The sequence below is a fragment of the Scyliorhinus torazame genome, chromosome 15 (genome assembly GCF_047496885.1).
Source record: "Scyliorhinus torazame isolate Kashiwa2021f chromosome 15, sScyTor2.1, whole genome shotgun sequence".
Taxonomy (NCBI): domain Eukaryota; kingdom Metazoa; phylum Chordata; class Chondrichthyes; order Carcharhiniformes; family Scyliorhinidae; genus Scyliorhinus; species Scyliorhinus torazame.
The window spans coordinates 156,128,583-156,147,742 of record NC_092721.1 but is presented as its reverse complement, the minus strand read 5'-3'; the positions used below and the strand labels follow the sequence as shown (position 1 = coordinate 156,147,742).

At 47.2% G+C, this 19,160-nt stretch overlaps 1 protein-coding gene across 1 annotated transcript in view; it reads right to left on the bottom strand.

Annotated features, from left to right (window-relative positions):
* b3glcta (beta 3-glucosyltransferase a) overlaps positions 1 to 19,160 on the bottom strand; it is a 348,327-nt gene that overhangs the window by 36,948 nt on the left and 292,219 nt on the right. The window contains exon 13 of the mRNA XM_072476984.1: positions 117 to 236. Coding sequence (XP_072333085.1) covers positions 117 to 236 — 120 coding nt within the window. The remainder of the gene's footprint in view (positions 1 to 116; positions 237 to 19,160) is intronic.

The window sequence follows — 19,160 nt, the reverse complement described above, 5'->3', positions numbered from 1 at the left end:
CGAATAGACACATATGGACAAACAAGTGCTGTCCAGGTAATCCATTTTCAGGCCAGTAAGGTTTCATTTCACTTACTTCTGTAGTGTCTTCACATACTCTTGCTTAAATAACTTACCCTCCTCCTCCTGTAATGTAACTGTATCCACCAGTGCCCAATCCATATCCGTAACGCTCTCCAAGAAAAACTGGTTCGTTTGGATTGTAGCAGCTCAATAATCTTTGGAGTCTTGGGATGCTGCATCAAAAATACAATTAACCATTTGAAAATGTATAATATACCATTACAATAAAGTAGAATTATAAACATATGAATCCACAGTACTTTCTAAGTCATAGTATATACTAAACATTTTCCACGTTAACCAATGGAATTCCAGACTCTACTGGCATAGCACAGTATTTGTTTTCAGTGAGGCATCAGGTTAATCATTTTTCACTTTGATCTTATTCTCTGCAAGTTATTTTCAACTTTTGTATTACCCTTCCTACCCTTTTACTAATTTCTGCATGCTTTGTGTCATAACCTGCACCCGCACAGGACTTGGGTGTGAACAATTGTATTCCCGTATCCCTTGCGGAATACGAGCTTCCCCGCTAAGGGGGCGGGGGAAGCTCAATTAGCAATGTGTATGAGGCCAGCCAGCTGGGGACCAACCTCCTCACACCCGGTTGGGTTACCGGGAGCAATGTACGTGAAACCTTGTAAATAAACCTTTGTTTCCTTTTTTACAACTTGGTGTGGACTCTTAATAAAACTTTGATTTATCATTTCCCATTTTTGGTTAATAACTATCCTATTTTGGACTTGGTTTCTTCAAGTGTTTTTCCATTTTCAATTAATGATTTCCTGCTATCTACAAAGTTTTTGTGTATTTTGATTCACCATTTCTGTTTCTCAGATACCCATTTCCCTTTTCAAACTTAGCTTCTGAATGTTATTTTTGACTTTTTGGTTCATCATTTCCCTGCTTTTTGGTTAACCATTTTCCTTTTTGAACTTGGGGTCTGAATGCATTGTTTGATTTTTTTTTGGTTTGTATTTTCCCCTTCTTTTTGGCAAAGATACACCTACATCTTGACAGAACTGCTGCTCAACACCAGCAACAAGTCCCACATAAAGTAAATAAAACAGAAATAACAAATGTAATTTGTGACAGTGATACACCCGATCTAAATGTACAAAACTGACTTTCCTTAGTCATCAAAATTACACGTTTGCTGGTGCCAAGATGGGGGAGGGTGGAGGCAGGTGTTGAGGAAAGATGGAGAAGGAGCATGCAATAGGGAGCAGATGGGACGAGGCTGAATAAGATACATTTTACAAAATCTAATACAAAAATATTTTTTTAAGACTACATGTTTTAATGCCTTTATCATTAAGAGTTCACACTGAGGAGTTTGAAGAAACTTTTTTATCAATAAATAATCTTTATTTGTCACAAGTAGGCTTACATTAACACCACAATGATGTTACTGTGAAAATCCCCTAGTCGACACATTCCGCCGCCTCATCAAATCGACGTGATTGGAGGTTGCAGAGGAGAAGCGCAACTGGACTCTGGTGGACTGGATCCAGTGCAAAAAAACACTTCAATGACTTCTTCAGATGTGGCATGTGAGCATCAGATGGCAGCTATTACTCTCACCGCCCTCGCCCTTTCCAACTGCGCATGCGCGGTTTCCCGTGCATGCGCAGAACACTGTTTCGCCGGTTTGCGTCTTTTAGGATAGTGCGCATGTGCGGCCTGGCCACACTGGACATGCGCAAGATGGCTGCCGCTCAGAACTTCCGTCTTCTTCTGTTTTAATCCTGCCTCTGCCCCGTGGTGCGTTACGCACCATTTTTATCCGATTTTGTTTTCTAGATAATGATTGTGTTTGTAAAGACTCAAAGTATTGATTTTGTTTTTGTTCATGAGCAAGACATTTTTGTATAGCAGTTTCTAGTGTTAGATACTTATCTTGTGAAAGTTCTTCCTTCAAATTTTTGTCAGATAGTCCATAAATTAATTGATCCATTATCATAGTGTCTCTGAAATCAGCATAATTACAGCCTTGTGGTATTAACTTGAGATTTGTAATAAAATCAGTGATGGGCCCTCCATTTCTCTGGCATTTATGACAAGAATTAAATCTTTCCAGCATCTCACCAGACTGACTCTTACAGAGTTCATCAAATGTTTTGAGTATTACTTCTAATTTGGTGTTGTCTTCACCTTCTAAGTAATTAAAGCAATTATAGATTTCTCTAGCTTCATACCCTCCTATTGAGAGTAGTAGTGCTATTTTTGTTGCGTCAGAGACTGTGCTTAAATCATTAGCTGCGATAAATATTTGGAATATCTGTTCAAATCTTTTCCAGTCATAACTTAAATTACCGGTTGTTTCCAGCTGCTCTAGAAGTCCAATGAGTCCCATAGTTAGTCATCAAGGATCCATATGCTGCAAAGTCTTCCACAGTCGAATATCTGGCCTGAAATTTCTTCTCTTTTTGTCTAACCTAATCTAACTAGTTCTGTTAAAGACAACACGCCTGGTACCATGTTTTTTTTTTTACCTATGTGGTAGGTAACGTGTGCTACTCAAACCTTGGTTAGTGATGAGGTCTTCTGAATCTCCATGAAGAAAACTCAAACTCGTCCAGTAGTAACAAAAGGTTTATTGAGTAACTATAACAATAATTGCATGAGCTCTTTACTTTATCTGTGATACTAGTGATAAGGTTAACAAGATCTAACTATGGTAACTATACGTTAACTCCACTAGCCATCTGAACTAGTCTGCTATTGCCCTGGTAACAGTGCACCCAAGAGAGAGAGACCCAATGTGGTTGCCTTTTATACCCCTGTTGGTCCGGCCCTCTAGTGATCATGTGGTGCTCCTGATTACACATTAACCCCTTGTGTAGATGCACATATAGAGATCACTACAGATTCCAAGAGGAGTGGGGTGCAGGCAATGAGAGATGGCCTCGTTCCTTCAGTCCCTTAATGTCATATCAATGCTCTGAAAGGGATTTGCAACCAGTCACATTGACAGGAGGTTCTGAATTCGGACCTACACCTTCAACTCTCATGATTCACAAGGCCAGGAACTATGGGAAGCAGCATTGTCAAATCAGATGAAACTGAATTGAGAAACTGGGAGAATGCCAGAGTTCCTACAGGAAGTGGGGGTGGAAGGAAGTGAAATCAAGGTAGCACTGGAAACCAGAGTAATAAATGGCAAGGCAGGTAACAGTCACATCACACAAGTGCCAGGCAATGACGATCTCCAACAAGAGAGAATCTAATCATCGCCTCTTGATATTCAATGGTATTACCATTGCTGGACCCCTTACTTTCAACATCTAGAGAGTTACCATTGGCCAGAAACTGAACTGTACCAGCCTTATAAATACTGTGGGTCAGAGGCTAGGAATCCTGTGGCAAGTAACTCATCTCTGGACTCCCCAAAGCCTGTAAAATAAAAGTAAAGTTGCCATAGCGAGAGAAAATAAAGAAGAAATTGGCAGAATAGACCGTGGGGTACAGAACTGGACCTCGAAGTGGAGAAGTGGAGATGGGATACTAATCACTGTGACATATGCTATTATAAAATATTTGTGCTATATCTCATTAACTAAAAAAATAAAATGTCGCTGGACCAAAATACTGTGAGTTTAAAGCAGAGTTCTGTAAATTGTTCTTCAAAGAAAATAGTCTATTGTTGTCTTGAGGCCAAATTTTAAGCAATACACAATATTAGCTGAAGTCCAAATGTTAGCTCAAGGGAATGTCTCCATTAGTTACTGCCTACAAGCAGAACCACATTAGGTCAAACTGGTCCTGAGTTAATGAAACAATCAAGTGAGAGAGACACCATGAGACAAGACGAAGCTCATAGATCGTGACTGTCATAACCGTCACAGGGAGATACTCCAGGGAGAAGTTCAAAAGACTTTCGGAGAAGGTTCAACTCCAGCCAGGCAGGCACCAGAAACATTGGAGCTAACATGGAAGCAATGCACTTGCTACTGATTTTTTAAAATTACTTTATCAGTGTTACAAAGCCAGAGCTCAGAGTGTGGACAGGGGCAAATCCCTAATCCAGCTCCTTGTCTGCTCCAAAACCCAATTCAAATTGAATCCAATTCATGTTCCCCACAAGAAAGACATACCAGATCCAGGCATTACACCTGACCTCACGCTCATTTTTCCCCCCATGGAGCTGAGGCATTTATCTAACCAGCAAGGACTCCAGTGTAAATTTAATGCTCCACTGATCTGCTAGGGATGGAGGGGGAGTGGCGTGCTCAATTAGTAAATCCGGAGGGTAAAAAGCAGAGGCCTTTTCCGGTAAGTTTTCTCTCTGAGGGACTACAAGGAGCAGGAGTGTTGAATATTTCAGCTGTTATTTGTCCAGGCTCCCCAAATCAGCATGGATACGTAGGCCAAAATGCCTCCTGTGTTGTAAATGTTCTATGATTTCTATGAAATTTATATCTCTGAAACCATCGTAAATCCTGCCGGTGACTTGGATAATGGCCCCCAGGCAGATGATCATCATTGCCCAAAGCAAACTGCCTCAAATCTTGGCCTGGGTAGCTGGCTTGTGCAATGTAAATGAGGCACAGGCATTAAAATGGAATGCTTTCCCCACGTTGTTTCTGGAATGACAGCCTTCGTGAGCGAACTGCGGGCTTCCAACCTGAGAATTAATGGGTGGGATTCTCCGTTTCAGTAATTAAATGTTGATGCCGGGACTGAATCAGGAGACTTCAATGACAACTAAATTGGCGCCAGTCCTGGAGAAATTAATGATCCATTAATGTGGCACTGGTGCCACGTGGGGCTCAATCGATTTAAATGAAAAACATTGTCCGATTCGCCGGGGGTGGGATTGACACGCGAGAGGCTGACAAGCTGCAGCCGCATATTAGCACTCCACTCCCCACACACTCTCATTCCAGCCAACAAGATGGCAGCACGAAGGGCGGCATCCTGCTCCAAGGACACAGAGCTGGAGGCCCTGCTGGACGCCGTGGAGGAGAGATGGACAACCCTGTTGCCTGGGGTTAAGGAGGCTGCCACCCGCCGCTGTACACCGGGCCTGGGCACAGGTGGCAGAGGCTGTGAGCCCCATCACCAGGACTGGACAGAAGTGCAGGAAGAAGTTGCACGATCTCCTCAGGATGACCAGGGTGAGTAACCAGCACTGTGCCCCTGGCACCAACCCCTGCCCCGCACACTCGTAGCCACCCCCACCCCCCAAACTCGGAGGGCGACCAAGTCTCACCCGGCAGCAGTGTGTGTGCTCTCCACCCTGCGCCACAGGCCAGCACCCGTACAACCCGCCATGGCCGGGTGCCCTGGCCAGAAAGGCCAGCAGGTGGCGCAAAACCGCAGAGAGTGAGAGAAGACTGGAGGTGGACCACCAGACCAGCGGCTCATCACTGTCGCAGAGTAGCCGGCACTGGACCTGGTTGATGGGCCTGGAGAGAGGGTTGTCGCTGAGGCAGTGGGCAACCAAATGAGCGGAGTTGCGGTATCCCGATGAGACGCGTGGCACGACCCCCCTCACCTTCCCCCACACCACCCCACTTCCCCTGTACCACCTCAACCCACGATCCAATCATGGGTCATGTTTTGTGTCTTGCAGGATCACCTGGTGACGAGGTGGGCCCTTCTGGTGTTCCCCCCACTCTCTCCCAATCTGGATTCCAGCGAGGAGACAGCAACTGACGGCGATGTGAGCCACCGAACGCCAGCCCGAAACACCCAGAGCATGAGTTCATGGATGACATTGACTTTCCGTTCCAACTGTCACCAACACCCTCCCAGACACATCGGATGGGCGTTTTAGTGAAGAGGTTCCTGGGGCATTACCTGGTGTGCATCGGTCGTGCAGCGGTACATCAGGTGGAGGTAGGAACCTCCGAAGGGGCGGACGGTCGGAAGGCGGCCCGACCCAAGGACTAGCTGCTGTTCAGACGGGTCTCGGGCTTCTGGTCATGGTGGTCCCATCGATAATGGAGGAGTCCAGCTGCCTGCTGGGACAGGAGGTGGTGCCGACCACACACGCCAATCAGGCCAATACCGCACAGGTGGCATCCGCGGTGGAGTCTTGGGGCGCGAAGGTATCGGCCATGGGTCAGGATGTCCAAGGACTGGGGCACTCTATGCGGACGATGGCCGAGGCACAAGACCAGGTTGCCCTGTCACAGGCAGCTATGTACCAGGGCCCTTGGACATTACAGTGGCACTCCAGAGCTTGGCCCAATCACAACGGGTTATGGTTGATGTTATGGGCCAGGGTTTAGAAAACTCCAAAGTATATCATGGAGTTCACCTGACCCACAACTGTTTATTGATTTTAGTTACGAGGAGCACAAGGGCCTGCCTTTCAGGTGTGATTCAACAGAGTCCTTAAGCACTTTTAATCAAAACAAGCTTTATTCTACGAATTTAGTTAACATTTTTATCAACACACACAGTAAGCATTTTTATCAACTACAAACATAGATACCCCACACAGCTACAGTACTCTATGTATAACCCTTAATAAATTTCCCCCTTATGCTGTTCCAATTTAATATCCACACCACCTGGGACACCCGAGCAACTGCCGCGCTCTTCCAGGCCCTATTGGTCCAGCAGCCAAAGGGGATCCAGGTTACAGGGCAGGACTCGCAGCAGGCCCCCTGCATTCCTGATGTACTGCCTGGGGATCCACCTGGACATAGCGTTTGGGCCCGAAAAAGGCAGCAAGGGGGGGGGGGACGGGACACCAGTTAAGTTGGCACGGGTGCAGGACACAGGTTAGTGTTAGGGGCTAGAGCACAACCATTATGAAATGAAATGAAAATCGCTTATTGTCACAAGTAGGCTTCAAATGAAGTTACTGTGAAAAGCCCCTAGTCGCCACATTCCGGCGCCTGTTCGGGGAGGCTGTTACGGGAATCGAACCGTGCTGCTGGCCTGCCTAGGTCTGCTTTCAAAGCCAGCGATTTAGCCCTGTGCTAAACAGCCCCTTAAGTTCACCTGTTGTTATGTTAAAATAAACACCGGTGCACAAAATTCCAAACTTCCTCGCTGCTCTTTCGGAAGGGTGTGATGGATGGGCTAGGTTGGCTGCAGGGGAGCGCTGGGGGTGGGATGAGCGGACTTGGAAGTGGGCACGGGCCGGAGCCCCAAGGTCGGACACCGCATAGTGCCCCGGTACCCCGCCCCCATCTCCACCACCCTAAGGGTTCGGTGGGACCTTGTGATGGAATGGCTAGCTCGCATGCAGGGATCACCCAGGTGGATGGGAGAAAGTGCTACTGTGGTCAGGAGTCAGACATTGTCAAGCAACGTGGAGCACCAGAGCTCATTGCAGAGCGGGTTGTCAACATCCTCCACTCCATGGACCAGACCCACTGTTACTGCCAACCCAGGAAATGCACCACATCCAATAGTGAGGCAGGTAGGAATCACGGAGGGGGTTGAGGGGGAGATGCAGGGAGGGTGGTCATGGGAGGAGGTGGTTGGCTGGGTGGGGTGGGATGGGATGTTCGTGCCACTGGCCAGACCAGGCACACTTTGCACAAGTGAAGGAGACACAGCCAGAGTGAGACACATCAAGATTGGGAATTTGGAACTTGGTAATTTGGTGCAGTGAGGTAATTCGGTGCAGAGTTGGAGAAGGTGCTTTTTCCCTACTGTTTTGTTCTCTCTCTTTCTTCTGGCCTGTAACTTTTAATCTTCAGGGAAAGAACCAGAGAGCATCTGAGAACCTGGGAAGGTAAGTGATTTTTATTTTTATTACCTTTTCAAATTGTATGTGGGGGGGGGGGGGGGGTCTGAAGTGGCATCACAGTAAAGCTGTGACCTGATTGGCTGGTTGGGAATCTACACTAAATTTAAAAATTAAGCATTGTTAAACTAATGAAACATAATTACGTAATTATAATTTAGAGGGGTATCTAAGCCAGAGATCGGAGAGTTCTGTATTTAACTTTCACATTTATAGTAGAAATCTAGTGCTAGAAAACATAGAGTTAACAGTAAATTAAAAAAAAAAAAAATGTTTAAATTAATTTACTAATTAATTGACGCAATGTCAATTAGAGGGGTGCAGTGCTCTGGCTGCGAGATGTGGCAGGTCCGGAAGGCTTCCAGCGTCCCGGAGGGCTTCATCTGCAGAAATTGCACCCAACTAGAACTCCTCACAGACCGCATGGTTCGGTTGGAGCAGCCGTTGGATGCACTTAGGAGCATGCAGGTGGCGGAAAGCGTCATAGATAGCAGTTATATAAATGTGGTCACACCCAAGGAGCAGGCAGAGAAATGGGTGACCACCAGAAGGGGCAGGCAGTCAGTGCAGGAATTCCCTGTGGTTGTCCCCCTCTCGAACAGGTATACCCCTATGGATACTGTCGGGAGCTGATAGCCTATCAGGTGAAAACAGAAGCAGCCATAGCAGTGGCACCACGGCTGGCTCTGATGTTCAGCAGGGAGGGTCAAAGCGCAGAAGGGAAAAGTCATAGGGGACTCTATAGTCAGGGGCACAGATTGGCGCTTCTGTGGACGTGGTGGTATGTTGCCTCCCTGGTGCCAGGGTCCAGGATTTCTCCGAACGGGTGGCGGGCATCCTGAAGGGGGAGGGCAAACAGGCAGAGGTCATTGTACATATTGGTACTAAGGACATAGGCAGGAAGGGACATGAGGTCCTGCAGCAGGAGTTCAGGGAGCTAGGCAGAAAGTTAAAAGACAGGGCCTCTGGGGTTGTAGTCTTGGGATTACTCCCTGGGCCACGTGCCAGTGAGGCTAGAAATAGGAAGATAGAGCAGCTAAACACGTGGCTAAACAGCTGGTGTAGGAGGGAGGGTTTCCGTTATTTGGACCACTGGGAGCTCTTCCGGGGCAGGTGTGATCTGTATAAGAAGGACAGGTTGCATCTAAACTGGAGAGGCATACATATCCTGGCCGCGAGGTTTGCTTGTGTCACACTGGAGGGTTTAAACTAGTATGGCAGGGGGGTGGGCACCGGAGCAATAGGTCAGAAGGTGAAAGCATTGAGGGAGAACTAGGGAATAGGGCCAGTATGGCTCTGAGGCAAAGCAGGCAGGGAGATGTTGCTGAAAACAGCGGGTCTGGTGGTCTGAAGTGCATATGATTCAATGCAAGAAGTATTACGGGTAAGGCAGATGAACTTAGAGCTTGGATTAGTACTTGGAACTATGATGTTGTTGCCATTACAGAGACCTGGTTGAGGGAAGGACAGGATTGGCAGCCAAACGTTCCAGGATTTAGATGTTTCAGGCAGGATAGAGGGGGATGCAAAAGGGGTGGCGGAGTTGCGCTACTGGTTAGGGAGAATATCACAGCTGTACTGCGGGAGGACACCTCAGAGGGCAGTGAGGCTATATGGGTAGAGATCAGGAATAAGAAGGGGGCAGTCACAATATTGGGGGTTTACTACAGGCCTTCCAACAGCCAGCGGGAGATAGAGGAGCAGATATGTAGACAGATTTTGGAAACGAGTAAAAACAACAGTGTTGTTGTGATGGGAGACTTCAACTTCCCCACTATTGACGGGGACTCACTTAGTGCTAGGGGCCTGGATGGGACAGAGTTTGTAAGGAGCATCCAGGAGGACTTCTTAAAACAATATGTAGACAGTCCAACTAGGGAAGGGGCTGTACTGGACCTGGTATTGGGGAATGAGCCTGGCCAGGTGGTAGAAGTTTCAGTAGGGGAGCATTTCGGGAACAGTGACAACAATTCAGTAAGTTTTAAAGTGTTGGTGGACAAGGATAAGAGTGGTCCTAGAGTGAATGTGCTAAATTGGGGGAAGGCTAATTTGCACTGAGTGCTGAATTTGGTGCATTTGAGTGCTATAGTGAGAGTGTGGTGACTGAGGGAGTATAAGGCTTCATTTTTATCTAAAGTCTAGTCTTTCTTTTATTTAGTTAATTAACTTAAAAGTTGCTGTTTCATAGAAGAATCATAGAAGTTTACAGCATGGAAACAGGCCCTTCGGCCCAACCAGTCCATGCCGCCCAGTTTTTTACCATTAAGCTAGTCCCAGTTGCCCGCACTTGGCCCATAACCCTCTATACCCATCTTACCGTTTGGTTTAGAAGGTGAATTTTCAATCAGCATTAAACAAAGGTTCCACTTGTAGGTACTTTCAGCTGGAGCTTGTTAATTAGTTAATTGGATTAGGCCAGTTTTCAGAGGGTAGATTCACAGTATAAAAGTGATCCCTTACAGTGCAGACTTTGTTTGCACTGAGTGCTGAATTTGGTGCATTTGAGTGCTATAGTGAGAGTTTGGTGACTGAAGGAGTGCTGAATTTGGTGGATTTGAGTGCTACAGTGAGAGTTTGGTGACTGATTGGTACAAGATTGGCAATCAGTAGCTAGTGGTGTCCCTCAGGGATCAGTGTTGGGCCCACAACTGTTCACAATTTACACAGATGATTTGGAGTTGGGGACCAAGGGCAATGTGTCCAAGTTTGCAGACGACACTAAGATAAGTGGTAAAGCAAAAAGTGCAGAGGATACTGGAAGTCTGCAGAGGGATTTGGATAGGCTAAGTGAATGGGCTAGGGTCTGGCAGATGGAATACAATGTTGACAAATGTGAGGTTATCCATTTTGGTAGGAATAACAGCAAAAGGGATTATTATTTAAATGATAAAATATTAAAACATGCTGCTGTGCAGAGAGACCTGGGTGTGCTAGTGCATGAGTCGCAAAAAGTTGGTTTTCAGGTGCAACAGGTGATTAAGAAGGCAAATGGAATTTTGTCCTTCATTGCTAGAGGGATGGAGTTTAAGACTAGGGAGGTTCTGCTGCAATTGTATAAGGTGTTAGTGAGGCCACACCTGGAGTATTGTGTTCAGCTTTGGTCTCCTTACTTGAGAAAGGACGTACTGGCACTGGAGGGTGTGCAGAGGAGATTCACTAGGTTAATTCCAGAGCTGAAGGGGTTGCATTACGAGGAGAGGTTGAGTAGACTGGGACTGTACTCGTTGGAATTTAGAAGGATGAGGAGGGATCTTATAGAAACATATAAGATTATGAAGGGAATAGATAGGATAGATGCGGGCAGGTTGTTTCCACTGGCGGGTGAAAGCAGAACTAGGGGCATAGCCTCAAAATAAGGGGAAGTAGATTTAGGACTGGGTTTAGGAGGAATTTCTTCACCCAAAGTGTTGTGAATCTATGGAATTCCTTGCCCAGTGAAGCAGTAGAGGCTCCTTCATTAAATGTTTTTAAGATAAAGATAGATAGTTTTTTGAAGGATAAAGGGATTAAGGGTTATGGTGTTCGGGCAGGAAAGTGGAGCTGAGTCCACATAAGATCAGCCATGATCTCATTGAATGGTGGAGCAGGCTCGAGGGGCCAGATGGCCTACTCCTGCTCCTAGTTCTTATGTTCTTATGAAGGAGTTAGGTGAGGAGGGAGTAAGGCGCTCCTTTCATTTTGTTTCCTACATTTCCGCAAAGAGCGAGAGGGGAGCCAGGGGTTTACAGAGAGTGCAGCTGACTGGGAGCAGAGTTGGAGGGCGGAGGTCCTGTTGGTCCACAGGGCAGCTACATTCTGTAAGGTAAGAGGGAATGGAGGCTACGCCAGTTGCATGCTCCTCCTGTAGGATGTGGGTGGTGAGGGATACCACCAGTGTCCCCGCTGACTATACCTGCGGGAAGTGCACCCAACTCCAGCTCCTCAAAGACTGTGTTAGGGAACTGGAGCTGAAGCTGGATGAACTCCGGATCATCCGGGAGGCAGAGGGGGTGATAGAGAAGAGTTACAGGGAGGTAACCACACCCAAGGTACAGGACAAGAGTAGCTGGGTTACAGTCAGGGGAAAGAAAACAAACAGGCAGACAGTGCAGGGATCCCTCGTGGCCGTTCCCCTTCAAAACAAGTATACCGTTTTGGATGCTGTTGGGGGGGATGACCTACCGGGGGAAGGCCCTAGCGGCCAGGTCTCTGGCACTGAGTCTGGCTCTGGGGCTCAGAAGGGAAGGGGTGAGAATAGAAAAGCAATAGTAGTAGGAGATTGAATGGTTCGGGGAAAAGATAGGGGATTCTGTGGTCGTGAGCGAGACTCCCGGAAGGTATGTTGCCTCCCGGGTGCCAGGGCCAGGGATGTCTCGGATCGTATCTTCAGGATCCTTAAGGGGGAGGGGGAGCAGCCAGAAGTCATGGTGCACATTGGTACCAACAACGTAGGTAGGAAAAGGGGTGTGGAGGTAATAAACGAGTTTAGGGAGTTAGGCTGGAAGTTAAAAGCCAGGACAGACAGAGTTGTCATCTCTGGTTTGTTGCCGGTGCCACGTGATAGCGAGGCTAGGAATAGGGAGAGAGTGCAGTTGAACACGTGGCTGCAGGAATGGTGTAGGAGGGAGGGCTTCAGGTATTTGGATAATTGGAGCGCATTCTGGGGAAGGTGGGACCTGTACAAGCAGGACGGGTTGCATCTGAACCAGAGGGGCACCAATATCCTGGGAGGGAGGTTTTCCAGTACACTTCGGGAGGGTTTAAACTAATTTGGCAGGGGAATGGGAACCGGATTTGTAGTCCAGCAACTAAGGTAGCCGATATTCAGGACGCCAAAGCGTGTAGTGAGGCAGTGGAGAAGGGAACACTGACAAAGGAAAGTACTTGCAGGCACGGAGATGGGTTGAAGTGTGTATACTTCAACGCAAGAAGCATCAGGAATAAGGTGGGTGAACTTAAGGCATGGATCGGTACTTGGGACTACTATGTGGTGGCCATCACGGAAACTTGGATAGAAGTGGGGCAGAAATGGTTGTTGGAGGTCCCTGGTTATAGATGTTTCAATAAGATTAGGGAGGGTGGTAAAAGAGGTGGTGGGGGGGGCGGGGGGGTGGCATTGTTAATTAGAGAAAGTATAACAGCTGCAGAAAGGCAGTTCGAGGAGTATCTGCCTACTGAGGTAGTATGGGTTGAAGTCAGAAATAGGAAAAGAGCAGTCACCTTGTTAGGAGTTTTCTCTGGGCCCCCCCAATAGTAGAAGAGATGTGGAGGAACAGATTGGGAAACAGATTTCGGAAAGGTGCAGAAGTCACAGGGTAGTAGTCATGGGTGACTTTAACTTCCCAAACATTGAGTGGAAACTCTTTAGATCAAATAGTTTGGATGGGGTGGTGTTTGGGCAGTGTGTCCAGGAAGCTTTTCTAACACAGTATGTAGATTGTCCGACCAGAGGGGAGGCAATATTGGATTTGGTACTTGGTAATGAACCAGGGCAAGTGATAGATTTGTTAGTGAGGGAGTATTTTGGAGATAGTGACCACAATTCTGTGACTTTCACTTTAGTAATGGAGAGGGATAGGTGCGTGCAACAGGGCAAGGTTTACAATTGGGGCAAGGGTAAATACGATGTTGTCAGACAAGAATTGAAGTGCATAAGTTGGGAGCATAGGCTGTCAGGGAAGGACACAAGTGAAATGTGGAACTTGTTCAAGGAACAGGTACTACGTGTCCTTGATATGTATGTCCCTGTCAGGCAGGGAAGAGATGGTCGAGTGAGGGAACCATGGTTGACAAGAGAGGTTGAATGTCTTGTTAAGAGGAAAAAGGAGACTTATGTAAGGCTGAGGAAACAAGATTTAGACAGGGCGCTGGAGGGATACAAGATAGCCAGGAGGGAACTGAAGAAAGGGATTAGGAGAGCTAAGAGAGGGCATGAATAATCTTTGGCGGGTAGAATCAAGGAAAACCCCAAGGCCTTTTACACATATGTGAGAAATATGAGAATGACGAGAGCGAGGCTAGGTCCGATCAAGGACAGTAGCGGGAGATTGTGTATTGAGTCTGAAGAGATAGGAGAGGTCTTGAACGAGTACTTTTCTTCTGTATTTACAAATGAGAGGGGCCATATTGTTGGAGAGGACGGTGTGAAACAGACTGGTAAGCTTGAGGAAATACTTGTTAGGAAGGAAGATGTGTTGGGCATTTTGAAAAACTTGAGGATAGACAAATCCCCCGGGCCTGACGGGATATATCCAAGGATTCTATGGGAAGCAAGAGACAAAATTGCAGAGCCATTGGCAATGATCTTTTCGTCCTCACTGTCAACAGGGGTGGTACCAGGGGATTGGAGAGTGGTGAATGTCATGCCCCTGTTCAAAAAAGGGACTCGGGATAACCCTGGGAATTACAGGCCAGTTAGTCTTACTTCGGTGGTAGGCAAAGTAATGGAAAGGGTACTGAAGGATAGGATTTCTGAGCATCTGGAAAGACACTGCTTGATTAGGAATAGTCAGCGCGGATTTGTGAGGGGTAGGTCTTGCCTTACAAGTCTTATTGAATTCTTTGAGGAGGTGACCAAGCATGTGGATGAAGGTAAAGCAGTGGATGTAGTGTACATGGATTTTAGTAAGGCATTTGACAAGGTTCCCCATGGTAGGCTTATGCAGAAAGTAAGGAGGCATGGGATAGTGGGAAATTTGGCCAGTTGGATAACGAACTGGCTAACCGGTAGAAGTCAGAGGGTGGTGGTGGATGGCAAATATTCAGCCTGGATCCCAGTTACTAGTGGCGTACCGCAGGGATCAGTTCTGGGTCCTCTGCTGTTTGTGATTTTCATTAATGACTTGGATGAGGGAGTTGAAGGGTGGGTTAGTAAATTTGCAGACGATACGAAGATTGGTGGAGTTGTGGATAGTGAGGAGGGCTGTTGTCGGCTGCAAAGAGACATAGATAGGATGCAGAGCTGGGCTGAGAAGTGGCAGATGGAGTTTAACCCTGAAAAGTGTGAGGTTGTCCATTTTGGAAGGACAAATATGAATGCGGAATACAGGGTTAACGGTAGAGTTTTTGGCAATGTGGAGGAGCAGAGAGATCTTGGGGTCTATGTTCATTCATCTTTGAAAGTTGCCACTCAAGTGGATAGAGCTGTGAAGAAGGCCTATGGTGTGCTAGCATTCATTAACAGAGGGATTGAATTTAAGAGCCGTGAGGTGATGATGCAGCTGTACAAAACTTTGGTAAGGCCACATTTGGAGTACTGTGTACAGTTCTGGTCGCCTCATTTTAGAAAGGATGTAGAAGCTTTGGAAAAGGTGCAAAGGAGATTTACCTTTGGAGATGTTGCCTGGAATGGAGAGTAGGTCTTACAAGGAAAGGTTGAGGGTGCTAGGCCTTTTCTCATTAGAACGGAGAAGGATGAGGGGCGACTTGATAGAGGTTTATAAGATGATATGGGGAATAGATAGAGTAGACAGTCAGAGCCTTTTCCCCCATTGGAACAAACCATTACAAGGGGACATAAATTTAAGGTGAATGGTGGAAGATATAGGGGGGATGTCAGAGGTAGGTTCTTTACCCAGAGAGTAGTGGGGGCATGGAATGCACTGCCTGTGGAAGTAGTCGAGTCGGAAACATTAGGGACCTTCAAGCAGCTATTGGATAGGTACATGGATTACGGTAGAATGATATAATGTAGATTAATTTATTCTTAAGGGCAGCACGGTAGCATTGTGGATAGCACAATTGCTTCACCGCTTCAGGGTCCCAGGTTCGATTCCGGCTTGGGTCACTGTCTGTGCGGAGTCTGCACATCCTCCCTGTGTGTGCGTGGGTTTCCTCCGGGTGCTCCGGTTTCCTCCCACAGTCCAAAGATGTGCAGGTTAGGTGGATTGGCCATGATAAATTGCCCTTAGTGTCCAAAATTGCCCTTAAGAGTTGGGTGGAGGTGTTGACCTTGGGTAGGGTGCTCTTTCCAAGAGTCGGTGCAGACTCAATGGGCCGAATGGCCTCCTTCTGCACTGTAAATTCTATGATAATCTATGCTTAATCTAGGACAAAGGTTCGGCTCAACATCGTGGGCCGAAGAGCCTGTTCTGTGCAGTAAGTTTCTATGTTCTATAACAATATTAGGCGGGAACTGAAGAACCTAGATTGGGGGAGGATGTTTGGGGATAAATCAACATCTGACATGTGGGAGGCTTTCAAATGTCAGTTGAAAGGAATTCAGGACCGGCATGTTCCGGTGCGGAAGAAGGATAAATACGGCAAATTTTGGGAACCTTGGATAACGAGAGATATTGTAGGCCTCGTCAAAAAGAAAAAGGAGGCATTTGTCAGGGCTAGAAGCCTGGGAACAGACGAAGCCTGTGTGGAATATAAGGAATGTAGGAAGGAACTTAAGCAAGGAGTCAGGAGGGCTAGAAGAGGTCACGAAAGGTCATTGGCAAATAGGGTTAAGGAAATCCCAAGGCTTTTTACACATATATAAAAAGCAAGAGGGGAGCCAGGGAAAGGGTTGGCCCACTGAAGGATAGGCAAGGGAATCTATGTGTGGAGCCAGAGGAAATGGGCGAGGTACTAAATGAATACTTTGCATCAGTATTCACCAAAGAGAAGGAATTGGTAGATGTTGAGTCTGGAGAAGGGGGTGTAGATAGCCTGGGTCACATTGAGATCCAAAAAGATGAGGTGTTGGGCGTCTTGAAAAATATTAAGGTAGATAAGTCCCCAGGGCCTGATGGGATCTACCCCAGAATACTGAAGGAGGCTAGAGAGGAAATTGCTGAGGCCTTGACAGAAATCTTTGGATCCTCACTGTCTTCAGGTGATGTCCCGGAGGACTGGAGAATAGCCAATGTTGTTCCTCTGTTTAAGAAGGGTAGCAAGGATAACCCAGGGAACTACAGGCCGGTGAGCCTTACGTCAGTGGTAGGGAAATTACTGGAGAGAATTCTTCGAGACAGGATCTACTCCCACTTGGAAGCAAATGGATGTATTAGTGAGAGGCAGCATGGTTTTGTGAAGGGGAGGTCGTGTCTCACTAACTTGATCGAGTTTTTCGAAGAGGTCACAAAGATGATTCATGCAGGTAGGGCAGTGGATGTTGTCTATATGGACTTTAGTAAGGCCTTTTAGCCCTGACAAATGCCTCCTTTTTCTTTTTGACGAGGCCTACAATATCACTCGTCATCCAAGGTTCCCGAAAATTGCCGTATTTATCCTTCTTCATCACAGGAACATGCCGGTCCTGTATTCCTTTCAACTGCCACTTGAAAGCCTCCCACATGTCAGATGTTGATTTGCCCTCAAACATCCGCCCCCAATCTATGTTCTTCAGTTCCCGCCTAATATTGTTATAATTAGCCTTCCCCCAATTTAATACCTTCATCCTAGGACCACTCTTATCCTTGTCCACCAGTACTTTAAAACTTACTGAATTGTGGTTACTGTTACCGAAATGCTCCCCTACTGAAACATCTACCACCTGGCCGGGCTCATTCCCCAATACCAGGTCCAGTACCGCCCCTTCCCTAGTTGGACTGTCTACATATTGTTTTAAGAAGCCCTCCTGGATGCTCCTTACAAACTCCGCCCCGTCTAAGCCCCTGGCACTAAGTGAGTCCCAGTCAATATTGGGGAAGTTGAAGTCTCCCATCACCACAACCCTGTTGTTTTAACTCTTTTCCAAAATCTGTCTACCTATCTGCTCCTCTATCTCCCGCTGGCTGTTGGGAGGCCTGTAGTATACCCCCAACATTGTGACTGCACCCTTCTTATTCCTGATCTCTACCCATATAGCCTCACTGCCCTCTGAGGTGTCCTCTCGCAGTACAGCAAGTTATGTTGCAGCTGTATAGAACCTTAGTTAGGCCACACTTGGAGTATAGTGTTCAATTCTGGTCGCCACACTACCAGAAGGATGTGGAGGCTTTAGGGAGGGTGCAGAAGAGATTTACCAGAATGTTGCATGGTATGGAGGGCATTAGCTATGAGGAGCGGTTGAATAAACTCGGTTTGTTCTCACTGGAACGAAGGAGGTTGAGGGGAGACCTGATAGAGGTATACAAAATTATGAGGGGCATTGACAGAGTGGATAGTCAGAGGCTTTTCCCCAGGGTAGAGGGGTCAATTACTAGGGGGCATAGGTTTAAGGTGAGAGGGGCAAGGTTTAGAGTAGATGTACGAGGCAAGTTTTTTACGCAGAGGGTAGTGGGTGCCTGGAACTCGCTACCGGAGGAGGTGGTGGAAGCAGGGACGATAGTGACATTTAAGGGGCATCTTGACAAATACATGAATAGGATGGGAATAGAAGGATACGGACCCAGGAAGTGTAGAAGATTGTAGTTTAGTCGGGCAGCATGGTCGGCACGGGCTTGGAGGGCCGAAGGGCCTGTTCCTGTGCTGTACATTTCTTTGTTCTTTGAAAGGGGCAACACAGGTGGAGAAGGTAGTCAAGAAGGCATACGGCATGCTTGCCTTCATTGGCCGGGGCATTGAGTATAAGAATTGGCAAGTCATGTTGCAGCTGTATAGAACCTTAGGCCACACTTGGAGTATAGTGTTCAATTCTGGTTGCCACACTACCAGAAGGATGTGGAGGCTTTAGAGAGGGTGCAGAAGAGATTTACCAGGATGTTGCCTGGTATGGAGGGCATTAGCTGTGAGGAGCGGTTCAATGAACTCTGTTTGTTCTCACTGGAACGATGGAGGTTGAGGGGCGACCTGAAAAGAGGTCTACAAAATTATGAGGGGCATAGACAGAGTGGATACTCAGAGGCTTTTCCCCAGGGTAGATGGGTCAATTACAGGGGGCATAGGTTTAAGATGCGAGGGGCCCGGTTTAGAGGAGATGTACGAGGCAAGTTTTTTTACACAGAGGGTAGTGGGTGCCTGGTACTCGCTGCCGGAGGAGGTGGTGGAAGCAGGGACGATAGTGACATTTAAGGAGCATCTTGACAAATACATGAATAGGATGGGAATAGAGGAATACCAACCCAGGAAGTGTAGAAGTTTTTTGTTTAGACGGGCAGCATGGTCGGCACGGGCTTGGAGGTCCGAAGGGTCTGTCCCTGTGCTGTATTTTTCTTTCTTCTTTGTTCACTAGTTGGTGAGCCTGGGGGCTATTAGAACATAACGTACGCGCCAGCCCTGGCAGACACATTGCATGGCCTCCTGTGCCTGCCGGGGTCACATGCCATGCCCATTCTGGCCCTCTCCACATGCTCCTCATCGGATGAGGCCTGGCAGTCATCCCCCTCCTCCAAACCCTCTGCTGCTCAATGTTGTGGAGGACGCAACAGGCCACTACGGTGTGGGATACCCTCCTAGTGCTATACTGGAGGGCCTCTCCAGAACAGTCCAGGCACCCGAGCTGTATATTCAGGATGCCAATGCACCGCTCGACCAC